Source organism: Leopardus geoffroyi, chromosome B2, assembly GCF_018350155.1.
Source record: "Leopardus geoffroyi isolate Oge1 chromosome B2, O.geoffroyi_Oge1_pat1.0, whole genome shotgun sequence".
Lineage (NCBI taxonomy): Eukaryota > Metazoa > Chordata > Mammalia > Carnivora > Felidae > Leopardus > Leopardus geoffroyi.
In genome coordinates this window covers 12,058,004-12,085,961 of record NC_059332.1, presented here as the reverse complement: position 1 = coordinate 12,085,961, position 27,958 = coordinate 12,058,004, and the positions used below count along the sequence as shown (strand labels likewise).

Below are 27,958 nucleotides of genomic sequence, written 5' to 3'. Positions count from 1 at the left end.
AACATTTCTTTGGTGTCTTGTGTTGGCTTATTCTGGTTGAGAGTTTTTCAGTTTCCAGCTGGAACGTTTCATGTGACTTGTTCCACCCATGAGTTCATTCTTTCAGAGAAAGAACCCCAAATGCCATCTGAGCCTTGTTTCAACTCTTCATTCACAAATCTGTAATGCTCCTTGCTCAATAATCCTAAGGCTTGGACTTGATTTTCATCCCATATTTCCTCTTTTTTCTCAATGTTAGCAAAAGGAAAATGGATGGGCAACATCGTCCAACCAGTAAAGAGAGGCAGCAAACCGAGTTTAAACACCATAACCCAAAGAATCAACGCCTATAACAGAACGGACCAGTAATTTCCCTGGAAAGATCCAGGATTTTGACATTTCCAAAAATTCTTACTAGGATTTTCCTGGTGTTGCTGATTCATGGCAGTGAGTCAGGCTGTTGTAGGGAACCCTCCCTAAGGAAAGAAAAAAAAAAAAAAAAAAAAGACCTCAAGGCAACCTGGTTATACGCATATGTGACAACATCCATCACGACCCTGTAACATGAGACCACTTAATCAGACTACATATTTGTGTGTTACCGTATGTGGGAGACAAAGAAGTAAAAAATATATTTAAAAAACTAGGCCACCTGGCTGTTGGGGGCTCAGTTCTTAGGGTAGGAACCCAACCGAGCGGTGCTGGCTCAAATAAAGTTGCTTCCTGGAAAGAAAGGCCTCTGTGTCCCGACTCCCTGTGTCAGAATCCTGCCACCAGGCCACCTGGTTCCTGGTTCCAGATCCCTCGTTGACTAGCCTCCCCACCCCGATCTGAACCACTCAGCCTCTCCGAGCCTAGGTTTACAGCCTGTAAACTAGGGAGTTGGTAGATGATGTCTAAGATCCCTCTCACTTTTTTTTTAATTATTGAAAATTGAAAAAATAATCAAAAATAGGACAAAAGGGGGCGGGGGGGGAATCCAGGAAAGGACCTGTTGCTCGGTGCGGCAGTCTTCCTGGTCCGCCTTGTCTGGTGGGTTGCGGCATTTTTTATTTAGTTCTCTGAGAACGCACTTCCTTACTTACCATGTAGCAGCTCACAAAATGTGGCTTCCATAAAAATGATTTGCATGACCCATTTCGGGGCCGCTGAGCTGTGAGGGTCCTAACGCCCGCTTTTCTTCACTGTGCGGGTTTCTGTTTGTGTGACCGTCCTCCCCGAGGTGGGCCCGTGACCCTGTCGTCTGGGGCTGTCCGGCCAGCTCCACGGCCCCCCTTCGCTCAGCAGCGGCCGGCCACAGAGTCCCCAGCCTCCGCAGCACAGAAGCCAACGGCGCGGGCAGGAGGGTCCCACGGCGCCTTAGAAAGGGACAAATAACAGGTCCCGCAGGATGCTTAAGACTACGGTTCTCTAAAGACTAATCGCCCGGCAGTGAGCGCCCCTCACCCTTCACTTTTCAACGGAGAGGGCTGCAAGTTGCGTCCTAGGTGTGATTTAGACGCCTCCGGCCTTCCAGTTTCCAGTTACAAAAGTCCCAGGTCCGCTGATGCGGTTTATTGTGGCAACAGTTCCCGGCAACTGCCCAGACGCCGAGCGCCTCCAGCCCAGGCTTTCAGCGCGGCAGGTGGGAGAGGCGGAGAGTGCTGGGGCGCAGGGGCACGGGCGCAGGGTGCAGGGGCACGGTGCAGGACGCCGGGCGCAGGGGAGGGGGCGGCGGGGTGAGGTTCAGGGGCGCGGCAGGGAGCGACCCCCGGGGGCGCACCTGGAGGCCCGGCCGGAGGTGGAGCGCGCGGCATGGGCTGCGGACCTTCTTCCCAGGCTGCTGAGGACCAGACACGCGTCCCCGCGCCCAAGAAGGGCTGGGATGAGGGATTTAAGGTAAAACCAACAAAACAGACAAGCAGGCACAAGGCCTTTTGCCACGCTTGGCGGGGGAGCGACTGGAGTGGGCTGGAGCTGGGTCCGCAGGGGCCTCGCAGCCCTCCCGGTGGGTGGGCACAGGGTGGGAGGGATGGGAGGGATGGGAGCAGCTGTACCGGTCTGTGTTTCACTGCTGTCGTGTCCAGGGCCCCGCTGCTGTAGGACTAGCTTTGAGAGCCTTTTGTGTGTCAAGAACCTGCGAAGTTGGTCACACCCTAAAAAGTAGAGCCATGCGATCCGCACAGAGCTGGGGCTGGCGGGGATTCTCAGGGGATGGTGGGAGATCCTGGGAGGTGCCTTATATTACCCGCTTCCGGAAAGTGGGCCCTTTGAGAATTACTTAAGGGCTCAAAGACACGGTAGAGGCCTTCCATCTGGCTGAGCCCTCTTGCTTCCCACCTGAGGACCCTGGGGCCCAGAGAGGAGGACGCCTTGCCTGAGGCTGCACAGCTTGTTTGGGGGCAGAGCTAGAGATAGAATCTAATTTTCAGAGTCTCATTTCAGTACTCTTTCTGCTCCCTCTCTCAGGGTTGCCATCCCGGTAATTCTTCTGCAGGCCTGAAGGGGAATTTTTTCCAGGGTGGGGCATGGAGGGATGGGTTGGTCCAGACAGAAATGAGGTCCAGGATTTCGTGCCATGCTCACCACGGTCAGTGTTCCACAAACCGAGCTGGGAAGGCACAACGGTACCCCTTGGAGAGGGGTCACCCAAAGGTAGTAATACCATATAACTGATCACCAAAAGCAGAATACTTTTAGGAGCGAAAGGGAATGCTATTAATAAATTTTCCTGGTCTGATTTAAGCCCATATTGTTGGCAGAAAACCAGGATTTACGGTCACCCTTCCTAAAGGGCATTTTTGGAGCTACTGTCTCAAGAGCACACCTTTTTTTTTTTTTTTAGCAGACAATGTGCAAGGTGCCATTTGGTGCCACTTACAGCACCTACCGTGTGTTGGGGGGGGGGGGTGCATGCACACACACACCCCCACAGCACACCTGCTGGGCTCTTGGAGTACATCAAAAACAAACTGGAAGCTGGTAAAGGCTGAAACTCAGGCTTAGGACCTGGCGCCCTTGTGGATGCCTGTGCCCAGGTGCCTACCCATCTTGACACTGTTTTCTGCTTCTGTTGTTGTTGTTGTTTGCTTACTTATTTTGAGAGAAAGAGCACAAGCAGGGGAGGAACAGAGAGAGAGGGAGAGAGGGAGAATCCCAAGCAGGCTCAGCACCGCCAGCGCAGAGCCCGAAGAGGGGCTCACACTCACGAACCGTGAGATCGTGACCTGAGCAGATGCTTAACCCACCGAGCCAACTGGCGCCCCTGTTTCCTGCTTTCTGTTCCAGCCACCTCTGTCTGAGTTCAGGGCCCTATTCCTTCTTACTGGGTCTTCCTGCCTCCCGGGTGAGCACAGGGTACTCTCTGCCTCCCACACTGCCATCTGTCTTCCTAAGAAAAAATTCTCCAGAGCACGCAAAACCCTCTACCCGCGGTCCACCAGGCTTGGTAATGTCGTCCTGTCCAGCCCTGCACACTAGAGGACTCTCGGGTCTGCCAACCCGAGAATCTGCAGGGTTCGGTCCCACCAGTCACCGACACAGTCCATGCTGTTCCCCATGCCATTCCATCCTCCTGGAATGCCCTCCTCAGGCCCCATTCCCAGGTCCCCTGATGCAATTCCTGCTTGTCCTTCAGCACTGAGCCCAAACACCACCGCTGTACCACTCGCTTCTCACACAGCAAGTGTGTGTTTAAAGCTCCTCCTCCCTCATAGATTTACGGGCTTCTTGGAAACAACTTGGTCCTCTTACTTACTCATTACTTCTGCTTTGATTAATATGTAGGAATACATTTTTCTCCCTTTCTCCAAAAACTGTATGAACATGATTTAAAATGTTAACCCATTGCACTTTTCTCTTTTTTGCGCGAAAAAATCTTTTTTATTTAATTGACTGCTGCGATTACACATGAGACTTCCAGAGAAGGACATTTTCACCATTTGTGTTTCTTATCTGGCCATTATCATTTGTTTCATTTCAAGGTTATTACTGACAATGACTGTTGCACAGAGCAGGAGACAGTGATGAAAAGCAATCCTCTCTGAGTGTCACATATGCTGGGTCCCTGGAAGCCAAGCTTCCCTGGGTTTGGAAGGGTTTCTGGGTCTCTTCCTGAATTCCCTGGGCATGAAAGTCATCGCCTCTCTCCTGGGTTTTTTTTTTTTTTTTTTAATTTTTTTTTTAACGTTTATTTATTTTTGAGACAGAGAGAGACAGAGCATGAACGGGGGAGGGTCAGAGAGAGAGAGGGAGACACAGAATCTGAAACAGGCTCCAGGTTCTGAGCTGTCAGCACAGAGCCCGATGCGGGGCTTGAACTCACGAACCGCGAGATCATGACCTGAGCCGAAGTCGGACGCTTAACCGACTGAGCCACCCAGGCACCTCATCTCCTGCGGTTTTGACAAGTCTCCTAACTGGTCTCCCTGGATCCTTCCTCCTCTGCCCACCCCCACCTGTGCTCCAGCTCCGGGCTTCGCATGACCTCCAGAGCCATTGTTCTAAAATCTGGTAATGTCATCCTCTGCTAAAAAAAAAAACAGTTCCCAAATCATTAGGTAGGCACACACACCAGGGGTCAAAGAATGTGACTACCTCAGTTATGATTTCTGGGTTCACTGTTTGTTTCAGCTGTGTGACTTTGGTCAAGTTATTTAACATCTCTGTGCTTTGATTTCGTTACCTGTAAAATGAGGGCAATAATAAGAATAATAGTTATGTTGCAGAGTTGTCACAAAGATTGATGAATTCAATTCACGTAAAATGATCAGATCAATGCCTGGCACAGAATAAGTGGTCAATATGAGTCAGTACAATTGTTATTACAGTGATTTATGTAAGATAAAGTCCTGACTCCTTAGCACATCTTACCAGCCATCTTTTTAAAAAAAATTTTTTTTAAACGTTTATTTATTTTTGAGACAGAGAGAGACAGAGCATGGATGGGGGAGGGTCAGAGAGAGAGGGAGACAGAATCCGAAACAGGCTCCAGGCTCTGAGCCGTCAGCACAGAGCCCGACGCGGGGCTCGAACTCACGGACCGCGAGATCATGACCTGAGCCAAAGTCGGATGCTCAACCGACTGCGCCACCCAGGCGCCCCAAGTCCTAATTTTTAAAACAGGGTATTTTTGAGTGTTTTTGGAGGGTTGCTAGTTGTTACAATATTCGTTAGACATAAACTAGAAAATCAAATGCTGAAGAATGCATTTTTTTCCTATATGTCTACAGACAAATATATTTATAAAATACACCTGCCAATAATGTGATTAAGGTTTCAGTCCAAGGGAGACCTGACAGATGACTCCCTCCAAACTGTTTGGCAAATGTGTTCCCCAAAAGCTTTAGAACAGAACCTATAACACTTCCAGACCGAAAACAAATATATGAAACACAAACAAAAAACAGCCTTGTCTGTAATTTAAAATAATACCTTTTTTGGAATGCTGATGATTCCCATGCATAACTGTTAGCTTAGAATTCACAGCTTTTCAATTCTAAAACTAATAAGATTGTATCCCCAAGACAATGAAGCATAAAATAGAATTGACACAAAATATAAACATATCGAATCTCTACTTCTTTTTTTTTTTTTTAATTTTTTTTTTCAACGTTTATTTATTTTTGGGACAGAGAGAGACAGAGCATGAACGGGGGAGGGGCAGAGAGAGAGGGAGACACAGAATCGGAAACAGGCTCCAGGCTCTGAGCCATCAGCCCAGAGCCCGACGCGGGGCTCGAACTCACGGACCGCGAGATCGTGACCTGGCTGAAGTCGGACGCTTAACCAACTGCGCCACCCAGGCGCCCCATCTACTTCTTTTTTTTAATGCTTATTTATTTTTGAGAGAGGGAGACACAGCACGAGCAGGGGAGGGGCAGAGAGAGAGGGAGACACAGAATCCAAAGCAGGCTCCAGGCTCTGAGCTGTCAGCACAGAGCCCGACGTGGGGTTCGAACTCACGAACCGCGAGATGGTGACCTGAGCTGAAGCTGGATGTTTAATCGACTGAGCCACCCAGATGCCCTTCGAATCTGTACATTTGCACAACTTCATCTCCAGGAAACAAAGCCAAACCTCCCACCCACCTCCTGATCCCCTCCACGGCAGATAGACTTCTCATTGGTGTGAAAATAAAAACCCTGCATGCATAGAAAGAATAAGAAAACTGTTTTTGCGATGCCCCCGAGAGGCATAGGTATAATTAATTTGTCAATATTTCTGGCCTTTGAACTGTGTCTGTTCTCAAGTCTAGATTATGAAATTGGGTTAAAATTTCCAGGATGTGTTGCACATAGATAAGATATTTGAAAGACATGCTTAGTTTTTCAGAGAGAAAAACTTTACATTTCTGCTCTGGAAACTGAAGGCTGGTATATGTTATCTTATGCCCAAAGATTGTGCTTCATTTGCTGCCATTTAAGCTTTGGTCACTAACAGAGCTTGAAGGCAGACGGGATCTAAGTTAGAATAAAGGGGTTAAGATTCTTGGTAAGGCCTGGATTCCTCACTTTGATGAAACCAATGAGGGTCACATAATTAATGTGGAATTTAAATATATTCTGACTTGTGGGGTGCCTGGGTGGCTCAGTCATTTGAGTGTCTGACTTCAGCTCAGGTCATGATCTCAGGGCTCATGAGTTCAAGCCCCACTTTGGGCTGCTATCAGCGAAGAGCCTGCTTTGGGTCCTCTGTCCCCCTCTCGCTGCCCCTCCCCCTTAGTGCGTGTGCTCATGCTCTCTCTCTCTCTCTCTCTCAAAAATAAATAAAAATTAAAAAAATTAAATCTATTTTTCTGGTTTGTAGATGACAGAATATCTTTGTGAAAAGCCGCCTTTTAGATTGAGAATATTCATGCGTGCTCTCAGCTCCAATATGGATGTGTTTTTGTTTGTTGTTGCTAAATTTTCCAAGGTCTCTGATGGGAAACATTAGATGGCAAAACTCGTCCCTATGTGTAACTCAGTGCCCTGCTGTGTTCAAAAAACAAAGGCCTGCAAGACACAATGAGCTTGTGAAATTGCCTGCTTCACCGCCATTGCAGACATCGGTTTTTAATAGTTTATTTGGAAAGGAGGTCAAGAATACCTAATGTGATCTTTGCTCTTTTTTTAGAAAAAAAAAAGTTTCTTTATTTTTGAGAGAGTGCGAGTGGTGGAGGGGCAGAGAGAGAAGGGGACAGACAATCTGAAGGCGACTCTGCACTGACAGCAGTGAACCAGATGCGGGGCTCAGGCTCATGAACCTCGAGATCACGACCTGAGCCACAGTCGGACCCTTAACCAGCTAAGCCACCGGGGGCCCCGTGATCTTTGCGCTTTCCCGTCAGCATGGACGATGAGCACCTGAAAAAAAACCATCAGAGTCTCCTTGTCCTTTGTTCTATGTAACAACATATATTTTTATATATTATATATTTATATATATATAAAATAACAACATATATTTTATATATCTGTAAATGTGTGTGTGCACGTGAGAGAGACCCTGTCTGATATAGTAAGATTATTATTATATAATAAAATAATAGCACGTAATATACATAAAGACTTTTCCTGGGTCGGCTTGCAGTACAGGGACTACATGGCAGTAACTGTGTCTATGAAGAAAGACAAATGGAGAGAGATAGAAAGAGCACAGAATAGCTCTGATACTTTCTCCGTAGGCCGTTGGTATTTCGGATCTGTCGACTTTTTGTTGGCCGACTTGTTTGTTCAGTTGGTCGCGTTTTCATACTTTCCCACGCAGCCCCGAAGCACAGAACTAATTAACCCCCAGCACAATGAACTGATGTTGATTAGCTGCAGCCAGCATGTTATGTAAACACAGTGATAAGGAGCTACGTGAGTCTCGCCATGAACATTCGAACACTCGAGAAATCGTCATTGAATGACAGGAACCTGAGGGTGGGTGTTGGAGCCGCCAGGACCTGGCTACTGTGGTTTCTACTTAGCCTCTGAGGGATTTCACAGCTCTTTGGAGAGCTTTCAGAAAGTGAACAAACGTGTTTAGGTGTTTAAAAATCTGTGTGATTTTTATTGTGAGATTACCAAGGGTTTAATGCTGATGTCCTATTTGTCCCTCCTTTAAATGGAAGAGCTGGGGGGGAGAGGGTGTCTGCTGTCTTTCTTTCTAATGTTTCTTCCATCTCTTTCCCCCAGTTTCACTGCCACTGTCCTAGGTCACATTTAAGCAGAGCTCACCTGGACAATTGCAATCATTGTAATTGGCCGCCCTGCTCTGTCCCTTCCTTGTTTCCTTCAGCCCCCCTCATTTAAATGAACCCCAGTGATCTTTCTAAAACACATGACTGATCATTTTATTTCACTTCCATACACAAAAACCCTACAAAGGATTCCTGTTGCATTCAAAATAAAACCAAGCCCCTTTACTCATCACAAAAGACTTCCCATTCTCACTCAGCACCTACCCCGTTCTACCTCCATCTTTCTGCTCCCCTGGAATAATTCAAGTTCATATGCTCACACTATTGTTTCGTACCCGTCTTTGTGTGTGCTTAACCTCTCTGTCTCCAATGACAATTTCTCCTTGCCCACTGGAAACTCATTCATCAAGAGCCAATTCAAGCATCTTCTTGAACACCTTCTGCTGCCCCAAGAAGCTACAACCTGGTACAAGTGTACCAGGGAATTACTGGGAACCATGGGGCCTTGGAGGTACAGTCCTGGGGACCTTCTAATACTCAGGGGAGAAGAAAAGCACCCCTTGGACCAACAAACATGAAATCAATAGACATGAGGAGAATAACTGGAAGGCGAAACTCTGTAGAAGTTGCTTATGTGCTTAGGTCTCCTGGGGACACTGAGGGGGCTTCACTGGTATGTGTGATGGAGAAGAGGTTGGCTGATCAACCCAAGCAAGGAAGGAAAGGCCAGCACTAGGAGAAAGGGGGCAGGGGAGTTAGCGAGGATTGGAGAAAACTTTTCCTGAACATACCAATATTTAGAACACGCTGCCTCTCCAATAAATGCCAACTCTTTAAATTGAATTAATTTAACGTTTTGGAACACTCACTACATTTTTCTTATTTTTCTTCTTTTGCTGTGGGACCATGAAAAATTTGACATGGGCCAGCATTTTGGAGTCAGTGGTTTACTAAATCACATACGGACCCTTTTTACAGTGTATTGACGTATTTACAATCAGGGGAACTGGTATGGAAGAATAGAGATTCATAAAAGGAAGGGGTGGGATTGTAAGCCAGTGCAAGATTTATGGAGGACCCTCTGGAAACACATATTAATAGAAATGTGTACATCTTTAGATGTAGGGATTTATTCTCATGGAATGATGGGGTGAATTCACACTGATATTTGTATGCACATATATTATGCCAGCATAGTTCATTATATTGCAGACATATACAGAAACACATATAGAAGCATATATAGAAACAACCAAGATGGCCGTCAGTAGGAATTGGTTGAATAAATTATAGTATATTATATAATAGACTACACTACAGTCATCAAATAAATGACTACTCCCCACCGTTAACTAGAATGAGGTAGACCTATATATATTGACGTAAGCAAATGTCCCTGACATATCCTTAATGGAAAAAATAGGTTATGGAAATATTAAATACCATTTAATATAGAACTTGATGTATATCATTTATATACAGCTTTCTTAAATATAATCCACATATTATACAATTCACAGTTGTCACCACAATCTAATCTAATAGAACATTTTTATCCCGCCCACAAAAGAAACCACTACCCATTAGCGGCCAACCCCTACTTCCTAAGCAACCACTAAATCTACACTCCGTTTCTATTAATTTGCCTATTCTGAGTGTTTGGTAACTGGAACAATCTTCGCGTCTGACTTCTTTGACTCAGCAGCATGTTGTTAAACGTCATCTCTGAGCAGCATGCAATAGTACTTTCTTTCTTTCTTATTGCCAGATAAAATTTCCTCGTCTGGACACATCACATTTTATTTATCCATTCATCAGTTGATGGGTGTCTGGGTTGTTTCTACTTTTTAGATATTTTGAATGTGAATTCTGAACATCTGGGTGCAAGTTTTTGTGTGGATGTATGCTTTCATTTTGTGTGGGCGTATATACCTAGAAGTGGAATTTGGGGGTCATATGCTAACGCTCTGTTTGATTTTTTTAGAAATTCTCAAACTGTTTTCCAAAGTGGCTGTACCATTTTACATTCCCACTCCACCGTACGAGGGCTCCGATGTCTCCACACCCCCGCTCACACTTCCTGTGTGTGTGTGTGTGTGTGTGTGTTTTTTTTCATTATAGTCATCCTGATGAATGTGAGGTCGTATCTCATTCTGGTTTTGATTTGCATTTTCTTAATGTCTAATGATATTGAGCATCTTTTCACATGCTAATTAGCCAATTCCAATTTGTTTTTAAAGATTATATTTCTTTGAGCAAACACATCTAAGAAGTAATATACTAAGATGTTATTAGTGTAGAGTATGGTACTTATTTTGCACTGTGTTCCTGTATTATTCAGGGTTCTACCAAAAGAATAGAACCAGTATAATGGTTGACTGGATGGATGGACAGATGGACAGATGGATGGAGAGGTAGATAGCTAGATAGCTAGCTAGATGTATTACAAGGAATTGGCTTATGCAGTTATGGGAGCTGGCTAGCCAAGTCCACAATTCACACGATAGCATAGGTGGTCAGAAAGGACCATACTGGAGCTGAAGGTACAGTCCACAGAAAAAACTTCTTCCTCAGGGAAACATCAACTCTACTCTTAAGGCCTTCAGTTGATTGGATGAGGCCCATCCAGATTATCGAGCATAATCGCTTTTACTTAAAGTCAACAGATTGTAGACCTGAACCACATCTACCAAATACCTTCACGGCAACGATTAGATTCATGTTGGATCGGATAACAATACCATAGACTAGCTTAGTTGACACAAAACTGATCAACAGTTGCCTTTTATGTTATTTATTTCTTCAATGAGTCTCTATTGCTTCTTTAATCAGCATAAGCAATAAAGGCAGTTTCATTTAAAGAAAACTTTTTTAGGGGAGCCTGGGTGGCTCCGTTGGTTAAGCGACTGACTCTTTGTTTCGGCTCAGGTCATGATCTCATAGTTTGTGGGTTCGAGCCCCATGTCAGGCTCTGTGCTGACAGCGCAGAGCCTGCTTGGGATTCTCTCTCTGCCCCTCCCCCACTCTCTCTCTCTCACACACAAAAGACAAAAAAATTTTTACACAGCAGTATCTTTACTCTTCACACTTGATGAACATGTTCAGCTTGGCGTCCTCCGGGGTGCTCAGCATAGTAGCTAGTAGCTTGTACCTGATAGATTCCTAGTAGATACTGTATTAACTTCTATTGCTGCAATAACAAATGATCACAAATTTGGTGGCTCACTACCACACAATTTTATTCTCCTCCAATTCTGGGGGCCTGAAGTCCAGAATCAGTTCCACTGGGCTACAGTCAGCTGTGCTGGGGATAAAGTTGGTGGGTTGCCTTCAGGAATGAGCTTTGGGGAAAGAATCCCTTTCCTTGCCCATCCTGACTTCTAGAGCTACATCCTTTCATTCCTTGGCTGGTGACCCTCCCTCATCCGCTGCTGGTAACATCCTCGAATGTGTCTCTGCTTCCCTGGCACATCACCTTCTCCACGTCTGTAGCCACATCTCCCTCCGCTTCCATCTTTTAAGGACAATCATGGTTACACATAGGTCACCTGGATCATCCAGAATAATCATGCCATCTCAAGGTCCTTAAATTAATCATATCTGGGGCAGCTGGGCAATTCGTTTAAGCATCGGACTTTGGCTCAAGTCATGATCTCACGGCTCCTGGGTTTGAGCCCCACGTCGGGCTCTGTGCTGATGGCTCAGAGCCTGGAGCCTGCTTCAGATTCTGTCTCCCCCTCTCTCTGCCCCTCCCCCACTCGCCCTTTGTCTGTCTGTCTCTCTCTCTCTCAAAAATAAACACACACTGGGGCGCCTGGGTGGCTCACTCAGTTGAGCGTCCAACTTCGGCTCAGGTCATGATCTCGCGGTTTGTGGATTCGGGCCCTGCGTCGGGCTCTGTGCTGACAGCTCAGAACCTGGAGCCTGCTTCGGATTCTGTGTCTCCCTCTCTCTCTGCCCCTCCCCTGCTCATGCTTTGTCTCTATCTCAAAAATAAATACACATTTAAAAAATTAATGATATTTGCATGCGTGGTAACATGTATAGGTGGCTGGGGCTAATCAGCTTGCTGCAGATACTCGTAGGCTAAATATTTGCCAAGCAGACCTTGTGACATTGTTTTCATTTTCCAAGAAACTGTTTTCTAAGAAATGTTGACTCTCATGGAGCCATTCCCTCTTCACAGGCTGATGTCGGTGTGACTTATTCCGTGGAGAACCGCGGGCCCCAGATTGGAGCTGAACTACCCAAGGACCCTTTGAGCAGCCCCGAGGGCCTGGAAATACAGGCTCGGTTGGGAAGTTTACCTGGAACCACAACAGAAAGTCCCCCATTTCTTAGTGAAAGAAACAGAGGAATAAATTCAGGTAACAGCCCCCATGTATATTAATCTCTACAAAACACTATCTCTCTACATATATTGTAAAATGTAGGGGCTCCTGGGGGGCTCAGTCAGTTAAGCGTCTGACTCTTGATTTCCACGCAGGTCATGATGTCATGGTTCATGAGTTCGCGCAGGTCATGATCTCACGGTTCATGAGTTCGAGCCCCACATTAGGCTTTGCACTGACAGTGGGGAGCCTGCTTGGGATTCTCGGTCTCCTTATCCGTCTGCCCCTCCCCCACGTGTGCTCTTTCTCTCTCAAAATAAATAAATATTTTTTAAAAACACATATATACGTTATATAAAGTATGATGTATGCTAGCAACCCCTTTATCACAGTTTTGTGGGCGAGGCAGTGCTCCAAATAGCAAAATCCCTATTTCTGAGACATTAGGATGTAGCCTTAAGCCTTCATTGTGTGCGTACATAATGCTAACCATTACTCTTCTTGTAGATCAAGTAATTAAAACTATCTTACTTTTTTTTTTCTCTCCCTCCCCCCCCCCCCTTTTTTTAAACTAAGAGCCCTTACTGGTGGTTGGGAACAGGCCTTAGGAGGAGTCACACAGGCTTCAGTTAAATTCCTGTAAACTTCCACTGTTGTTAACATCTTTCCAAGAGAAAGTTCTACATTTGAAAAAATAAATAAAACCTATGTCAAACTGTTTCCCCTGTGTCTCCCATCCAAAGCATCAGCGAATATACAAAACAAACAGCTTTCAAAATCATAAAAGAAGTAATCATGACCTGGTGTGCTCCTTGGAAACTATTTTGATTTTTCCTACGGTTGTTTCTGCTTTACTTGAGTTACCCCCCCCCCCGATGTTGATTTGAGAGCTCCCGTTTATATTTCATCAGCCTCTGAAACCAATTGAGTTCAACAGAACTCGAGCAAAAATGTTCTGTTTTATTTGGGGGGAAGCCTCGTGTGTCATTCCTCGCGGCCGTTGTTTCTTCCCTGGCTACAAGTTAGAGCTGGAAAAGAGATGGGTTAGTAAGTGAGATTCTTTTCCTTGGACTTGGACGGCACAGTCTAGTTATGATAGTTTTCCTGTTAGCCTTCGTCTCGTGGTTCTGAGGTGAGGTCTTCGTGAGCTCAGAGAACGAGGTAGGAGGCTGGGGATAGAGCGGGGGGCGCCTCTCCTCTCTCTGTGTGTCTCTCTCTGATGATTCTGTGGACGGGAGCGCCGTGAATGCTCAATGTCTGTGGCCCTAGCAGACCGCAGACTGTCGGGTGGGAGGGGACACCTGGGTGCACCCTCCGTCAGTCCAGCCAGCAGGGTGGAGCCAAGAGACACGAGCCTGGGGAGGGAGTGAACCAGCAAAGCAGTGTTCCCCAAATGTGTTGTCGATTAGTTTCCAGAAGAGACCTTGCCCCAGAGTGCAGAACCAATGCCCCGAGGCTTAGATTTGTCCTCTGTCCTGTTCCTCCTGTGTCCTTTCTGCATCCTTGCCCTGCCCGGCTACAGAACGCAGTCGTTTAAAACTTCAGGTTTCACTCTAACACTTCTCAAGTTTCTTCCTTCTTAAAAAAAAAAAAAACTTATTGTAAATAATTTCAGATTTAAGTAAAGTTGCAAAAACAAAGAACGCCTATATTCTTTCCCCCAGATTTCCCAGATGCTAACATTATACCACATTTGCATGTGATACAATTGCACATATCATGGTCCCCCCCCCCCCACACACACACACTCACATACTCTCACACACACTCTCACACATGCTCTCTGTCTCTGTCTCTCACACACACTCTTTCTCTCACACACGCTCACACACCCTCTCTGGCACACTCTCTCTCACACACACTCTTTCTCTCACGTAAACACACATACACACTCTCTCTCTTACACACACACACACACACACACACACACCTCTAGATTGTTTCTAAGAGCAAATCGCAGACATAATGACACTTTACTCCTAAGCACAATATGTGTTTCCTAAAACAAGGATATTCTTTGCATAATCACAGTACAGGGATCACAATCAGCAAATTACCCCTTACGCAGTACATCGTCTCATCTGCATATTCAAATTTTATCAATTGTCTCACAAATGTCCTTTGTAAATAAATTTCTGGTTCAAGATCGAATCCAGAATCACACGTTTAATTTAGACATAATGTGTTTTTCTCCTTTAATCCAGAGCCAGTCCCTCAGGTTTTCTTTGTCTTTTATCGGATTGATATTTTGGAGATATAAGCCACTGATTTTGTAGAAAGTTCCTCAGTTTGTGTTTGAGAATTCCCCATGATTAACTTCAGGTTATGCATTTTTAGCAAAAATACCAAAAATGACATTGTACCCCATTTGTACATCAAATCACAAGGTACATGGTATCTATATTTGACATTTATTGCTCTTTTTCCTTGCAAACACTTTTTAATGTAGTTAAAATCAAAGATTTCTCAATCTTTTCTTTTATTGAATCTGGATTTTGAGTCATGTTTAGAAAGTTTTTTCCTACACCAGAGTTTAAGATGAATTCACCTACATTTTCTCGTATGACTTTGCTTTTGACACTTACGCTTATGAAGAGTTTCTGATCTCGTGAAAAAATGCTAGTGTATATGTTGACTGCATAGGAAACATAACTATGTTCAGTATGGTGTCTGATTTTTATAAGTAAAATTTGATATATTTACAGTGGTAATCTCTGAATGCTAAGAGTATGGGCATTTTTCTTTTCTTTTTTCATTCTTTCTATCCAAGTTTACTATGTAACCATGTATCACTTTCATGATCAGAAAAAAAGCATAATGTCATTTTCACACATTTCCCCAATCATCTTCAGCATCCCAAGAAATCATGATAACTAGTTGAAATGACCATGATAGCTCAGGGTTCTCTTTGTAGGCTAACGACTGTCAATGTCAAGCCAAATACTTTGGTGGATTCAGAAAAATAATGGATCATGCAGTGGACCTCCTTCCATGACCTTGGGAAAGGAGTGGGGGGGGGGCAGGGTGGCAGAGAACACAGATGTGGAAGTCGGATATTCTTGAGTTCAAACCCTAGTTGATTCTCTTCCTACCCATGTCACCTTAAGCAAGTTAATTCACCTCTCTCATATAGTTTATTTGTACAATAAGGATAACAGTACCTCTCTCACAGAATTCACAGTGTTATAAAGTCTATAAAGTACCTAATATGGTGCCAGGCACGTAAATGCTCAGTAAATAGTAATTGTTATTATTTTGGCCCTTCCAGGTAAATGCACCTTCTAAAAAAAAAAAAAAAATCCATCTAATTCTTTACCTCTAGCTTTAACTTTTCTCTGTGGTTTCAAGCTTCTAGGTTACATACTTCAAAGACATGCTTTACCACTCTGTACCAAAATCTGTATATAGCTCTTTACAGTGGGAATCGAGTCTATTCCAGACACATGCAAAGGTAGAAGGAAGACACAACACTGGACAAGAAATGAGATTATAGGCGATTTGTTGAAGTTACCTGCAGTGGTCAATTAGAGAAGTCTCTCGTAACAAGAAGGCAAATATTTTGAAGTAAGAGACATCTGGCTCATGTGTATGTGTGCATTTTTTCTCTCTTCCCACTGCAAATTCACAAAAACTGTCTTTGTTAACCAGTGAGGTTAGAAATTTTCATGAAAAGACTCCGTCCACTAGACGGAATCAACGTGGTTACAGTGAGCACTTCTTCATGATTACAAAATAGAAAATAGCTCATTTCTGAAGACTTGTTGCACCTTTATTTCATGATGTGAGTCCGGAAAAACAGATGCTTGCTTACTTGGAGCACTGGGCGATTTGTAATGGGGGGATGGGATCTCTCTCATTAGTGCAGTTTATAAAGGCTCCCGGAGACACCGTTTCGGTGCCATTTTTAGAATCATTAATAAAAATTTAGCTGACATCACTTCACTTCAGTTCTGATTTGGTTCAAAGACTCTTTTCAAAAAGGCATTACTTTTACTTACATAGATTTAGCAGATGGCGTAATTGTAAGCTCAAGGTTGCGGAACTAGAAGTCTCTTGGCAACATCGCACTGTTTATCCTTTGTATACAAAGCATAGAAACCAAACTGCAACTCACAAGAGTCACTGAAAGAAGATCTCCTTCCTTGCTGTGCTCTAGCTTGGTAATTAGTGTCGAGAACCCACGTAGTCCTACCCCAGCGTATAAGTGTTGTTACAACAAAAAAAGTAGTACATAGCAGCACATGAAAGACTTTTTGTTATGTTAATATGGGGCTTGCTAAGCAAACCGTATATTATGGTGATGTGTATCCTCTAAAAGAACGTGAAGACTTTCAACTTCAAAGGATTCAAAGATTTATAATAGAAACAGATATGTAGGTAAGAGTGTTCACCCAAGATTTAATGAAGCGGCATGATTTATGAGGCATCCATTTAGCATCCGATTGATAAAATGTTCATGCTTAAATTCCTATTTCTTTTTTCTTTTCCTTTGGAAGACCTAGTGACCGGCGGATTAATCCATAACCCCCAAGCCCCCGAGACCCGAGAGCGACAAAAGTCATCAGACATCCTGGAGGAATTAATTGGTCAAGGAATAATACAAAGGCACAGCAAAGTACTTAGAAATGGAGAATCTTATGATGTCATGGCAAGTATTCCTTAATTAAACATTAGCTATAAGCTAATAGTTATAGTTTAGTTTGAAAGTAATAGTAATAGTTTAAAATAGTAATAGAATATGATTGATCATGAGTTACGATTTCCAAAGTCGCAGTGCAGATTATAGCATTTATCTAAGCCAGGTTTCTCTCCCATCAATTCTTTCACCCATCTCCACATCATCCTTTTCCACGGACTCGGGAATTGCCCTAATCATTTTTTTAAGCTTATTTATTTGCTAACTAACTTGGATGTAAATTAAAAAAATAAATAAATAATTCATAGAAAATTTTAAAAAAGAGAAGTTTATTTATTTAAGCAATCTCTACTCCTAACGTGCGGCTCAAACCCACGACCCTGAGAGTAAGGGCCCGCATAGTCTATGGACTGAACCAGCCAGGCACCCAGCAACTGCCCTAATCATTGATGATAAAGGAATCCAGTAAAACATGTCTTCGGTTTTACTGAAATTGAGGGACAGTAAGCCCATTGAATAACATGCCTTCGTTCTTTGAAGAATTTTTATTAAGCATTGCCTGTGGACTAGGTATTGTGAATATAAAACTGAACTCTGACTTATCTAATAAAAAATAGGCCTAAATGCCAAAGCTAAAACAGATATGCTTACACATTTATAGATACACCTATATGTACACGTTTCGATATTGACCCTAAGGTCAAACAGGAAGAAATGAATACGGTTATAAAACTCCTCACACTATTCTTTTTCTTTGTTGATTCATCTTGACTACTCGGTTGTAGTGTTTCCCTAGCGTGAGCAGAATTTTTACTGATTTTAACTGGTTGTGGCCGAAGTCTTGAGTCCTTAATTTTTTAATAAGTTCTGTCTAAACCTGTAAAGACGATGGCAGGTGTTGTTTGTTCTGCTTTCTCGGGTGTTCGTTTGTTAACAAAGCTCCCAAGCAACCCCATCGCCTAACGAAGGTGGAAAGAAGAATTAACAGAGAAAAGAAGCCTAGGGAGAGATGAGTGGGAAAGACAAGGAAGACACAGAAAGGATGGAAATGGGGACCAGAAATAACATCGAAGGCTCCTCAATGGCCGCCCATCCTTGTCTTGTAGGGAAAACAATCGACTGCGGACAAATAGACACATTATTTAAATCAAGTATGTCACCTAGACCAAGTCACTTAAGTGTTTGAACAAAGGTAATTTCCTTCTCTGCGTGTAGGAATTGCTTAAGACTCATGAATAAAAACCAAAGTGGCATTTTCTCTTGAAGAAGAAAATACATCCTGCAGAAGGTATTTGGGGAAAAGAGAGGAAATCGCTAAACCTCACGAATGATGTTATCAGGCTGCGAATAATCAGCGGGTGTAGGGGACAGGGGAAGGTAAAAATAGATTATATAGTGGAAAAGATCATACCAATATAATGACAGTTCACATCTGTGAGATGCATGGCACTTTAGAGTACAGCATCTTATTTGAAAGTACTGGAAGATGGGCCTTTAACATGGAAAAGAAGGGGGAGAGATTCTTTTCCAGCTACAGGTGAGTCTCTGGGGGGTCAGAAAAAAGGAAGGTGTGTCAGAAGAAAAAAGACAAGAGAACAATTTGGAGGAGGATAAATTGTGGAAACTTTCGGTCGCTAAGCGATGCCTTCTTCAGGGAAATGCTATAGAAAATTGACGCTAACCGCAGTGGGAATAGCATTAAAATATTTTCCAGTGATTCAGACGCCAGAGATGAAGGAGTCCAGACTGAGACCTTACAAGGGCACGACAAGGTGAATTAACATAAGCCACCTTGTGAAAGAAATGTATCTGAAAAATGAAAACTACAGGCTTGACTTTCAATAACATCATTAAGTGAGCCAAAGACGATGAGTGTGTTCATATTCTGTAGAAATGGAACAGTTGTCAGGAGCCTAGTTGGACTGTTCTCAAAAGGATTTCAATGTGACAGGACCGCAGAGGTAGGTAAGAATAACACAGCTCTTTGCTTTTGTTTTTTGCCTTTTGCTCCGCACTTGGGCCACGATGTCCCAGCATAATCTAGATTTGCAAAAAGCCAGCGCAGTAACACACAGCTGTATGTTTTATCACCTAGAGCAGTGGTCCTTAACCTGGCTGCACATTCGAATCACCTAGGAAGCTTTCGAAACCCCAGGGGCGCCTTGGTGGCTCAGTCGGTCAAGCATCTGACTCTTGGTTTTGGCTCAGGTCGTGGTCTCACAGTTTGTGAGTTTGAGCCCCACATGGGGCTCTGTGCTGACAGTGAGGAGCCTCCTTGGGATTTGCAGGGTGCCTAGGCGGCTCAGTTGGTTGAGCGTCCCACCTCGGCTCAAGGTAACGATCTCACAGTTCGTGGGTTCGAGCCCCACATTGGGCTCTGTGTTGACAGCTCAGAGCCTGGAAACAGCTTTGGATTCTGTGTCTCCCTCTCTCTACCCCTCCCTCCCTCGAGCTCTGTCTCTCTCCCTCTCTCAAAATTAAATAAACATTTAAAAAATATGTTTAAAAAAAAGAAAAAAAAGAAAATCCCAGTGCCTGGGTCCCCCTGGGACCAGTGGCTGGGGATGGGTTCTGGCCGCAGTGCTTTCGAAAGCTCCCAGGTTATTCTAGTGGGCAGCCCAGGCCAAGAATCACTGCCCTGAATTTTCTACCAACATAACAAAGCCCTCAAATTCATTATAAAGCTGGAAAGTGTTAATCTTTTGAAATGAAACCCCCCATTGTGTAAGAATTCTAAAGGATTCGTGAAAATGTAACATACTTCCAGGCAGAGGACAAAGAGTATCCCCAGGAATACAGGGAAATGAGGGAGAGGTATAATTGCTTAGCGTCACAGGTAAAGTCTCTTACAGTTCAGCTGTAGCTGAGAACATGCATATATCAGACACCAGGTGCCTTCATATTTTGGCAAAAGTTTTGAGCCAATGTGAAAAGATGAGTAGTGAATACTGAAAAGGGAACATACTAAGAACAGAAGTATTATTGGATAGTTAATGCTTTTCCTATCCAATATTTATTAATATTTTTTAGAAAAAAACAACAGATGATAAAATTGGCTAAAACTGCAAACCAAAGGGATGTTAGTAATGTCAGCAGTTATATACAATGTGATGAAGCCATGTAACACGGTTTCTTCATTGGTCCCCCAAAATCTTTTAAATCAAATATTATGGGGGAAAAATAGAAATGTGAGAATACTTTAAAAACAAGACTTCTAACATATACCATTAGTATAAATACCAGGGAAAGTTAGATCTGTCCCCTTCTTTTTTTTTTTTTTTTTTAAGTTTATTTGTTTTGAGAGAGAGAGAGAGGAGGGGAGGGGCAGAGAGAGAGGAAGAGAGAGAGAATCCCAAGCAGGCTCCGCCTTCGCAGCCTCTGCAGTGCTAAGCCCGATGCGGGGCTCAGACTCACAAATGGTGAGATCATGACCTGAGCGAAAATCAGACAATTAACCGACAGGGCCACCCAGGCGCCCCAGATCTGTCCCCTTCTTTAATTTAGTTCTCATGTAGAGTGAAAAATAAGATAGGATGCTGAAAAGTGAGGTCCTCCATTCATCTGCTGAATTGGGGGACCCCCCTGTGGGTCAGTCTCTCCCTGAAGGTCCAGGGAAGTATCTATCCACAGGCCCCCATTCGTCTTTTTTTTTAATTGTTATCATTTGCTTCTTGGCAAGTACTACAACAATTTCACAGTGCCCCTGGGGTAACATGCTTTCAAACAGAGTCATACTAATAGAATTTACTCCGAGTAACTCAGAAAGAATTAGATTGATATAATTAATTATAATATATAATGATATAATATTAACCTAAGTATCAGACTAAATGAATTTTTTAGTATATTTTTAAATATTCTAAAGAGACTTAAGTGGCTGTATCATAAATGTGTATGGACTTTATATGCACACGTCGCTGTGTGTCTGGATTGGTATAGATCTCTACAAGAAGTGTAATTGGCTCTCATTTATCCACATTGGTATTATCCACTTGAGGTGTCTTTTATCCCAGACTCGTTTTTTCCCTGCCCCTTAGCCTCCATACACAAGACTCCGATTTCTCTGTTGACTCATTCTGTCTCTGGCCAAAGTGTACCCCCTTCTCTGGGCAACTTTTGCCCTGGGTAACCTTCAGTGCAATTAGGGAGTTCGTCTCTCTTGCATCAGAGTCCCTACCATTACTCGTTGAACCTCACGGCGAGTTTTTTAAGGAGGAGGACGTGGGCTGGGTAAGACTAATGTCAGCTGATGCTGTGACCTTGCTGGGAGGTCTCACGGGGCTAGAGCAAGAATGGCAGGTCTCCTGGAAGCTTTGACCCGTTCTATGCACAAGACTTTGGGGAGGGAACATAGCCACAGTAGGTTTACCTGTGGATCAACAGCTAGTTAGGGAAACTCCGAGGGCTACATGGTGGCCACAGAAAGTAATATATACAAGCCAGTTTGGCTAGAAACAAGATCCAAACTTCATCACAGCATCTTTGGGTGTGACAGTCTTCTGATGGTATTCTTAAAGGAAATAATTGAACTAGTAACTTCTACAGGTTTCGGGTTTTTATAGGGAGCACCCTCTCTAAGCATCATGCAATTATTGTTATTTTTAAGTGCCAACAGTTGGTAGCGCCTGACTTTATAAAATCCAGTGGGAAAGAGTACAGATATTTTCCCTCAGGTCTTCCAAGGCTTCTACTTCAAATGTCAAACTCGGGAAAGGATGAGGGTTGCCCAGGTTGGATTAACTTCCGGAAGCGGGAGGAAGTACTTGATTTCCTAGGCATCATTTTGAGCTAAAGCCACAGGAAGAGTCCACCCAGACCAGAAATCCCAAGTCTCTCAGAACCACTCACCTACTCCTTTAGTTAAGATTCAGACTCCTGTGTCAAGCCTCATGGAGCCTTTCTTCACTGAATCTGGGATTGCCATTTCACGTTTTTAGCCTTCTGTGAGTGAACTTCCCTAAAAAACTGTTTTCATACTAATTTCACAGTATCTTTAGTTGAGCCACTCCAGCAAGTACGTCCCTCTTTGCAGCAAATGGCTTTTGCCAGGAGGGAGCCTAACAGCCAATTGTCATATAAATAATACAGTGATGGGGGAAGGGGAACTTGCTTTGACAGACATTCCACGGTTTTCGTGTAGTGAAAAACTTCTCACCACATAAAACTGTCTGATGGCTGTAAGTGAGCCAAAGCTTCAACAAATGGTTCCCTCTAAACGGCTTTCTGAGAAGCATGGTTCTTAAACCTGGAGGGAACCTTAGCGATCCTCAGCCCCCTCACTATTTTTACATGTAAGAACATGAAGTCCGAAGGGTAGAGGCGTCTTGCCTCAGGGGACACCATGGGCATTAGAGGTCGACCTGGATTAAAGCCCAGGCCGCCTGCTGGCCCATTCCTGCCCTTCAGGACAAATACTCTATCTTGGTGATGATTCTGTGTGCTGTCATTGAAAAAAGTCACTGCTTGGGGACACCTGGGTGGCTCAGTTGGTTAAGTGTCTGACTTCAGCTCAGGTCATGACCTCGTGGTTCATGAGTTCGAGCCCCACATCGGGCTCTGTACTGACAGCTCAGAGCCTGGAGCCTGCTTCGGATTCTCTGTCTCCCTCCCTCTCTCTCTCTCTGCCCCTCCCCAGCTCGTGCTCTGTCTCTCTCTCAAAAATAAATAAACATTAAAAAAGAAAAGAAAAAAAAATCACTGCTTGAAGACATTTACAGACATTTCTCCAAAAAAAGACATCCAGATGGCCAACAGACACATGACAAGATGCTCAACACAACTGATCATCAGGGAAATACAGATCAAAACCACAATGGACTATCACCTCACACCTGTCAGAATGGCCACAATAAAAAACACAAGGAACCACAAGTGTTGGTGAGGATGTGGAGAAAAAGGAACCCTCCTGCACCATTGGTGGGAATGCAAACTGGTGCAGCCACTGGGGAAAGCAGTATGGAGATTCCTCCAAAAGTTAAAAATAGAACTACCCTATGATCCAGTAATCACACTGCTGGGTATTTACTCAAAGAATGCTAAAACACTAATTCAAAGGGATCCATGCACCCCTATGTTTATAGCAGCTTTATCTACAATAGCCAAACTATGGAAGCAGCCCAAGTGTCCATTGATGGATGAACGGATAAAAAAGTGGTAGGGTAAGGGCGCCTGGGTGGCTCAGTCGGTTAAGCGTCCGACTTCAGCTCAGGTCACGATCTCGCGGTCCGTGAGTTCGAGCCCCGCGTCGGGCTCTGGGCTGATGGCTCAGAGCCTGGAGCCTGCTTCCGATTCTGTGTCTCCCTCTCTCTCTGCCCCTCCCCCATTCATGCTCTGTCTCTCTCTGTCTCAAAACTAAATAAACGTTAAAAAAAATTAAAAAAAAAATTCCCTTTAAAAAAAAAGTGGTAGGGTATATAATATTATATATATAGATGGATTGTTACGTAAGGAATATTATACAGCCATAAAAAAGAATGAAATCTTGCCATTTACAATGACATGGTTGGAACTAGAGAGTATAATACTACGCAAAATAAGCCAGTCAGAGAAAGACAAATACCATACGATTTTTGTGGAATTTAAGAAACGAAACAGACGTGCAAGGGGAAAGAGAGAGAGAAGCCGAGAAACACTCTTAACTATAGAGAACAAACTGATGGTTCCCAGAAGGGAGGGGAGGGCATGGGAAAAACAGGTGATGGGGATTAAGGAGGGCACTTGTGATGAGCACCAGGTGATGTAAGGAATGGTTGAATCACTATATTGTACACCTGGAAGGAATATTACACTGTATGTTAACTGCAATTAAAATTAAAAACCTCATTAAAACAGTCACTCCTTTCATTGAATGAAATGTAATTACCATTTCCCGAGTGATTACTGTACAGTCCCTTAAAAAAGAAAATCCATGGGGCGCCTGGGTGGCGCAGTCGGTTAAGCATCTGACTTCGGCCAGGTCACGATCTCGCAGTCCGTGAGTTCGAGCCCCGCGTCAGACTCTGGGCTGATGGCTCAGAGCCTGGAGCCTGCTTCCGATTCTGTGTCTCCCTCTCTCTCTGCCCCTCCCCCGTTCATGCTCTGTCTCTCTCTGTCCCAAAAATAAATAAACGTTGAAAAAAAATTAAAAAAAAAAAAAGAAAAAAGAAAATCCTGTGAAATAAGTGTCATTAAACCCACCATTTAAGTGACAAAAGCGAGTTCACAGAGCTTAAGCACTCACGCAAAGCACACGTTGGCCAAGTCAGGACTCAGACCGAGGTCTGTCTGAGTCTTGACTGGGCATCTTTTTCTAACATGCTAGACTGCCTCTCTGATGTGTGTTCTCGGGACCAGCAGGCTTGTAGCATAAAGAGACTCTTTCAGATATTACAATGGATATCAGTGGCTCCTTTGCCTTTAAAAGTCCTTGGAGAAATTACCTAGAACAATCAGTTTACTTTATAATGAACTGGAAAGATGTCATAGAACTAGAAAGATGTCCGTAGCAAATTCAGTAAAGAAGGCAAATTGCACAGCCTGTAGAGGGTATCATTTCATTTACGTTTGGTTTAGCGTTACAGTTGTACTGCACACACATATGTCCGTAAATATATGTGCGTAGAGAATGCCTGGAAACACACATACCAAATTCTTTCACATAGTTCATGCTGATGAGTAGGACTGGGAGCCAGGGGGTTCAACAGAAGACTATGCAGTTATTTACGTGTCACGTTACTTTTTCCTAAGTGATGTACGTTATAGAAAACTAATTTTTAAAAAGAAAAAAATGTACATTAAAACTTTCTTTATAAACCCTTCACGACACTTTTCCTTTTTTATAACTAGAAGTTGTCATCAGAAAGTCACTATCACTGCTTTGAACTTTGGAAAGGGTAGTCAGTCACATGAAATAGTTGGGGATTTTTCCTCCCATCCTGAAAACATTCACAGAGTCCTGACAGCAAAGGCCAGCCCGAGGTTGCTGCTCGGGTTAATTTTCTCCTGCATGAGACCCAAAGTACTCAGAACCGATCTCGATCCCAAGGGAAAGTCGTTTCTAGCTGTGGCATATTACAAAATTATCAGGTTTCACTTTTGACCTTGAACTAAGCATTCACTCATCACTCGTCGGCCACCTTTTCCCACCTGTGTTCATTCTCCAGAACGTTTTCTTCTCGTGAGCCTTCTTCCAGCTCCAGAACGTTGTTGCATTCTTTAATGTGTTTTAGAAAGAGCCTGTCTTTCCTTCTAGGCATCTAATAGACCTTTTTTTTTTCTTTTCGAAGAATTAGTTCTGGGGTGACCAGCGTTTACATCGTGATTTTTAAATCTGCCAACGTATCTGTTCAGATTTTTAGGATCGACATTGTACACTGTTGATTCTACCTCTCCCATCTCTCTCCTCCGCCAGTGAATATGTCTGTTTCTCCCTTTTGTTGTTTTTTCCCTTTTCTTCCTCCAGGCAAACGTGACCGAGTGGCCTCTGAGAAAGCCTCCAGCCAGGCTGAAAAAACTTCAGCTCAAAAAGGAAGCAAAGGCTTTCACAGCGAACGATCCAGAAGAGAAGGTGCGAGCGCTGGAGATGCACAAGAAGGTACCTGAGCTCTTGTGTCACTGTGTGCTACCTGCTGAAATGAGCCCACGTAGGCCTTTCCTATCTGCAGCTTGAAGATTCAGATCCAGTGTCTTAGAGATCTGTGCTTCCTAGGCAGGATGCTTAATTTTGCTTTAATTCTCTTTGTGTGGTGAAGGAGGGAGGCAACATCTTGAAGCTGCCTGAAGTATTGTCTCATCTGAATAGCCTAAGGAAGCATTGTTCAATTCTCAGAATGAAGTATGGAGCTTTCTTCATTGGAAGAAGAAAAGCTTCATTTGGGGTGGGGATGGGAGGGGGGCGTGGGGTAGAGGATAGAGGCCGAGAGGAGGCCGTGCAGACCATTAGACCAACACCTGTTCCATTACCGCCCCGGGTCCCCATCACCCTCTGTTCCCCATCCTGCCGGGAAGCAGCTTTCACAGCTGTGGTCTGACAGTCTTTGTCTCCATCCCTTTACCTGGCCTCTCGGGGAGCAGGGACTCCCCATTCAGCTCCACTAGGGTAGGGAGTGTGCGTGTGTCTTTAATAGTGCAGTCAAACCTGGGATTGCGAGTAACTTGTTCTGCCAGCGTTCCGCAAGACGAGCAAACGTTTCTAATAAACTTTAACTTATAAACAAGCCATGCCTCGCGATATGAGTCGTACCTGAACGTCACACGATCACAACTGAGCCAGTGGTTCTGAAATTCGCTTTGATGTACGAGTGGATTACCAGCCTTTTTCCGGAACGAATTATGCTCGCAAACCAAGATTTTATGTAGTTCCTCAACACATGGTTGTGAAGTGACTGAATAATGAAATGGAAAATCATACAGGTTAATTTGAGGCATATTAATGAGAACTCGGAGGAAGTTATTGGGGCTCATTTTCATTCTTTAATACCGCTTTTCAGACTAAAGAAGAAGAAATAAGAAAAAGGCTAAGGAGTGACCGACTTTTGTCCCCAGCCAATCATTCAGATGCAGCTGAGCCGGACGGGGCTGAGGTTCTGTTTGCCAAAGGACCTCACGCTGTGAGTTCCACTGTGTTTGAGTTTGAGCCGTCTGACCCACAGGGAGGAAAGCCTTTGAAAGGGAAGAAGAGTCCTACAGCATCGAGTGATAGAAACTTCAATTATGAAGCATTTGGGGTGGTGGAGTCAGATGTGTCTTACAACCAAGCAGATGATGTATTTGAATAAGCCATCTTATGTGGATTTCATGAAAAGACATCCATTCTCCCTGATTGTGACAATTTTAGTCTGTCTCGTGTTTTTCTGGAGGCCTGATCTCACCCCACTGGGATTTGCCATGGGTTTAGGAACGATTGTATAATGTGCATGGGCTGAACTTGGCTGAGTCAATTCAATGTCTATGCTAGCTACAAAAGGGGGGGGAAAAACCCCCAGGAAGATCTGACTGGCTTCCACATTATAAAGTTGGCATTCTCTTCCAGTGGGGCTTCAGACGCTATGAAGACATCTTTATGAATACTTTCCAGCTTACGTTAATGTGTTTGTGCCAGATGAAACCCTTCTTTTTTGCTCCTGCCCCTTGGCTATGTCCACCCTCTGAGGGTCCCTTCAGACAAATTGCACAGATTTGTATCACGTGTTTGAATGATCTGTATGCTTATCTGTATGTTTCGTTATTTCTTCTCATTCTGTGTTGTGAAGGATGGAAAGCAATATCTTGAAGCTGTTTGAATTACACTTTCATCCATACAGCTTAAGGAAGCAATATCCAATTCAGAGAATTAAGTATGAAAAAAGACAAACTTCACTAGGGTCTAGGGGTGGGGGATGTCCCGGAGGGGGGTACACTGACAGGAGGCCCTGTGCCTAATTCCCCCATGGGAGTCTGACAGGTCTACATTCTTTTTTTAATTTATTTATTTGTTTATTTATTTTGAGAGAGAAAGTGTGTGTGCAAGCAGGGGCGTTGCAGAGAGAGAGAGGGCAAGAGAGAATCCCAGGCAGGATTCCCAGGCCCCATGTGGGGCTCAATCCCATGAACCGTGAGATCATGACCTGAGCTGAAATCAAGAGCTGGGCACTGAACCGACTGAGCCACCCAGGCGCCTCTGATGAGTCCACATCCTGAAGATCTCCCATCCATGTTCACACATTTCCCCTCACACCACCCTCCTGTCATTCAACTGGATCTCTACAAAAGTTTCCTTGGTCCCTATACCACAGTCCTCTGATTAAAACCCTTTCCTGGGTGCCTTTCGTGGTCAAAGCAGAGTCCAGAACCCTTTCTGTGACTGGTAAGGATCTCTGCTTTCACAATTCACTTGTGCTGAACTCGAGC

The 27,958-nt window shown here is 44.0% G+C and overlaps 1 protein-coding gene across 1 annotated transcript; it reads left to right on the top strand.

The window, feature by feature from the left end:
* Positions 1-1,641: 1,641 nt before the first annotated feature.
* On the top strand, positions 1,642-27,565 carry STMND1 (stathmin domain containing 1). The gene is made up of 5 exons (XM_045497306.1): positions 1,642-1,857; positions 12,312-12,492; positions 16,953-17,104; positions 25,533-25,664; positions 26,560-27,565. The coding sequence occupies exons 1-5, from the start codon at positions 1,774-1,776 to the stop codon at positions 26,845-26,847; spliced, it is 837 nt and encodes a 278-aa protein (XP_045353262.1). The 5' UTR covers positions 1,642-1,773; the 3' UTR covers positions 26,848-27,565.
* Positions 27,566-27,958: the final 393 nt, after the last annotated feature.

What these genes read in the sequence shown, in the direction of transcription:
- STMND1 (XM_045497306.1), top strand. Translation starts at nt 1,774, where the DNA reads ATGGGCTGCGGACCTTCTTCCCAGGCTGCTGAGGACCAGACACGCGTC. An exon ending in AAACAGAGGAATAAATTCAG is followed by an intron (nt 12,493 to 16,952) that starts GTAACAGCCCCC and finishes TTCCTTTGGAAG; the next exon opens with ACCTAGTGACCGGCGGATTA. An exon ending in GAGAATCTTATGATGTCATG is followed by an intron (nt 17,105 to 25,532) that starts GCAAGTATTCCT and finishes TTCTTCCTCCAG; the next exon opens with GCAAACGTGACCGAGTGGCC.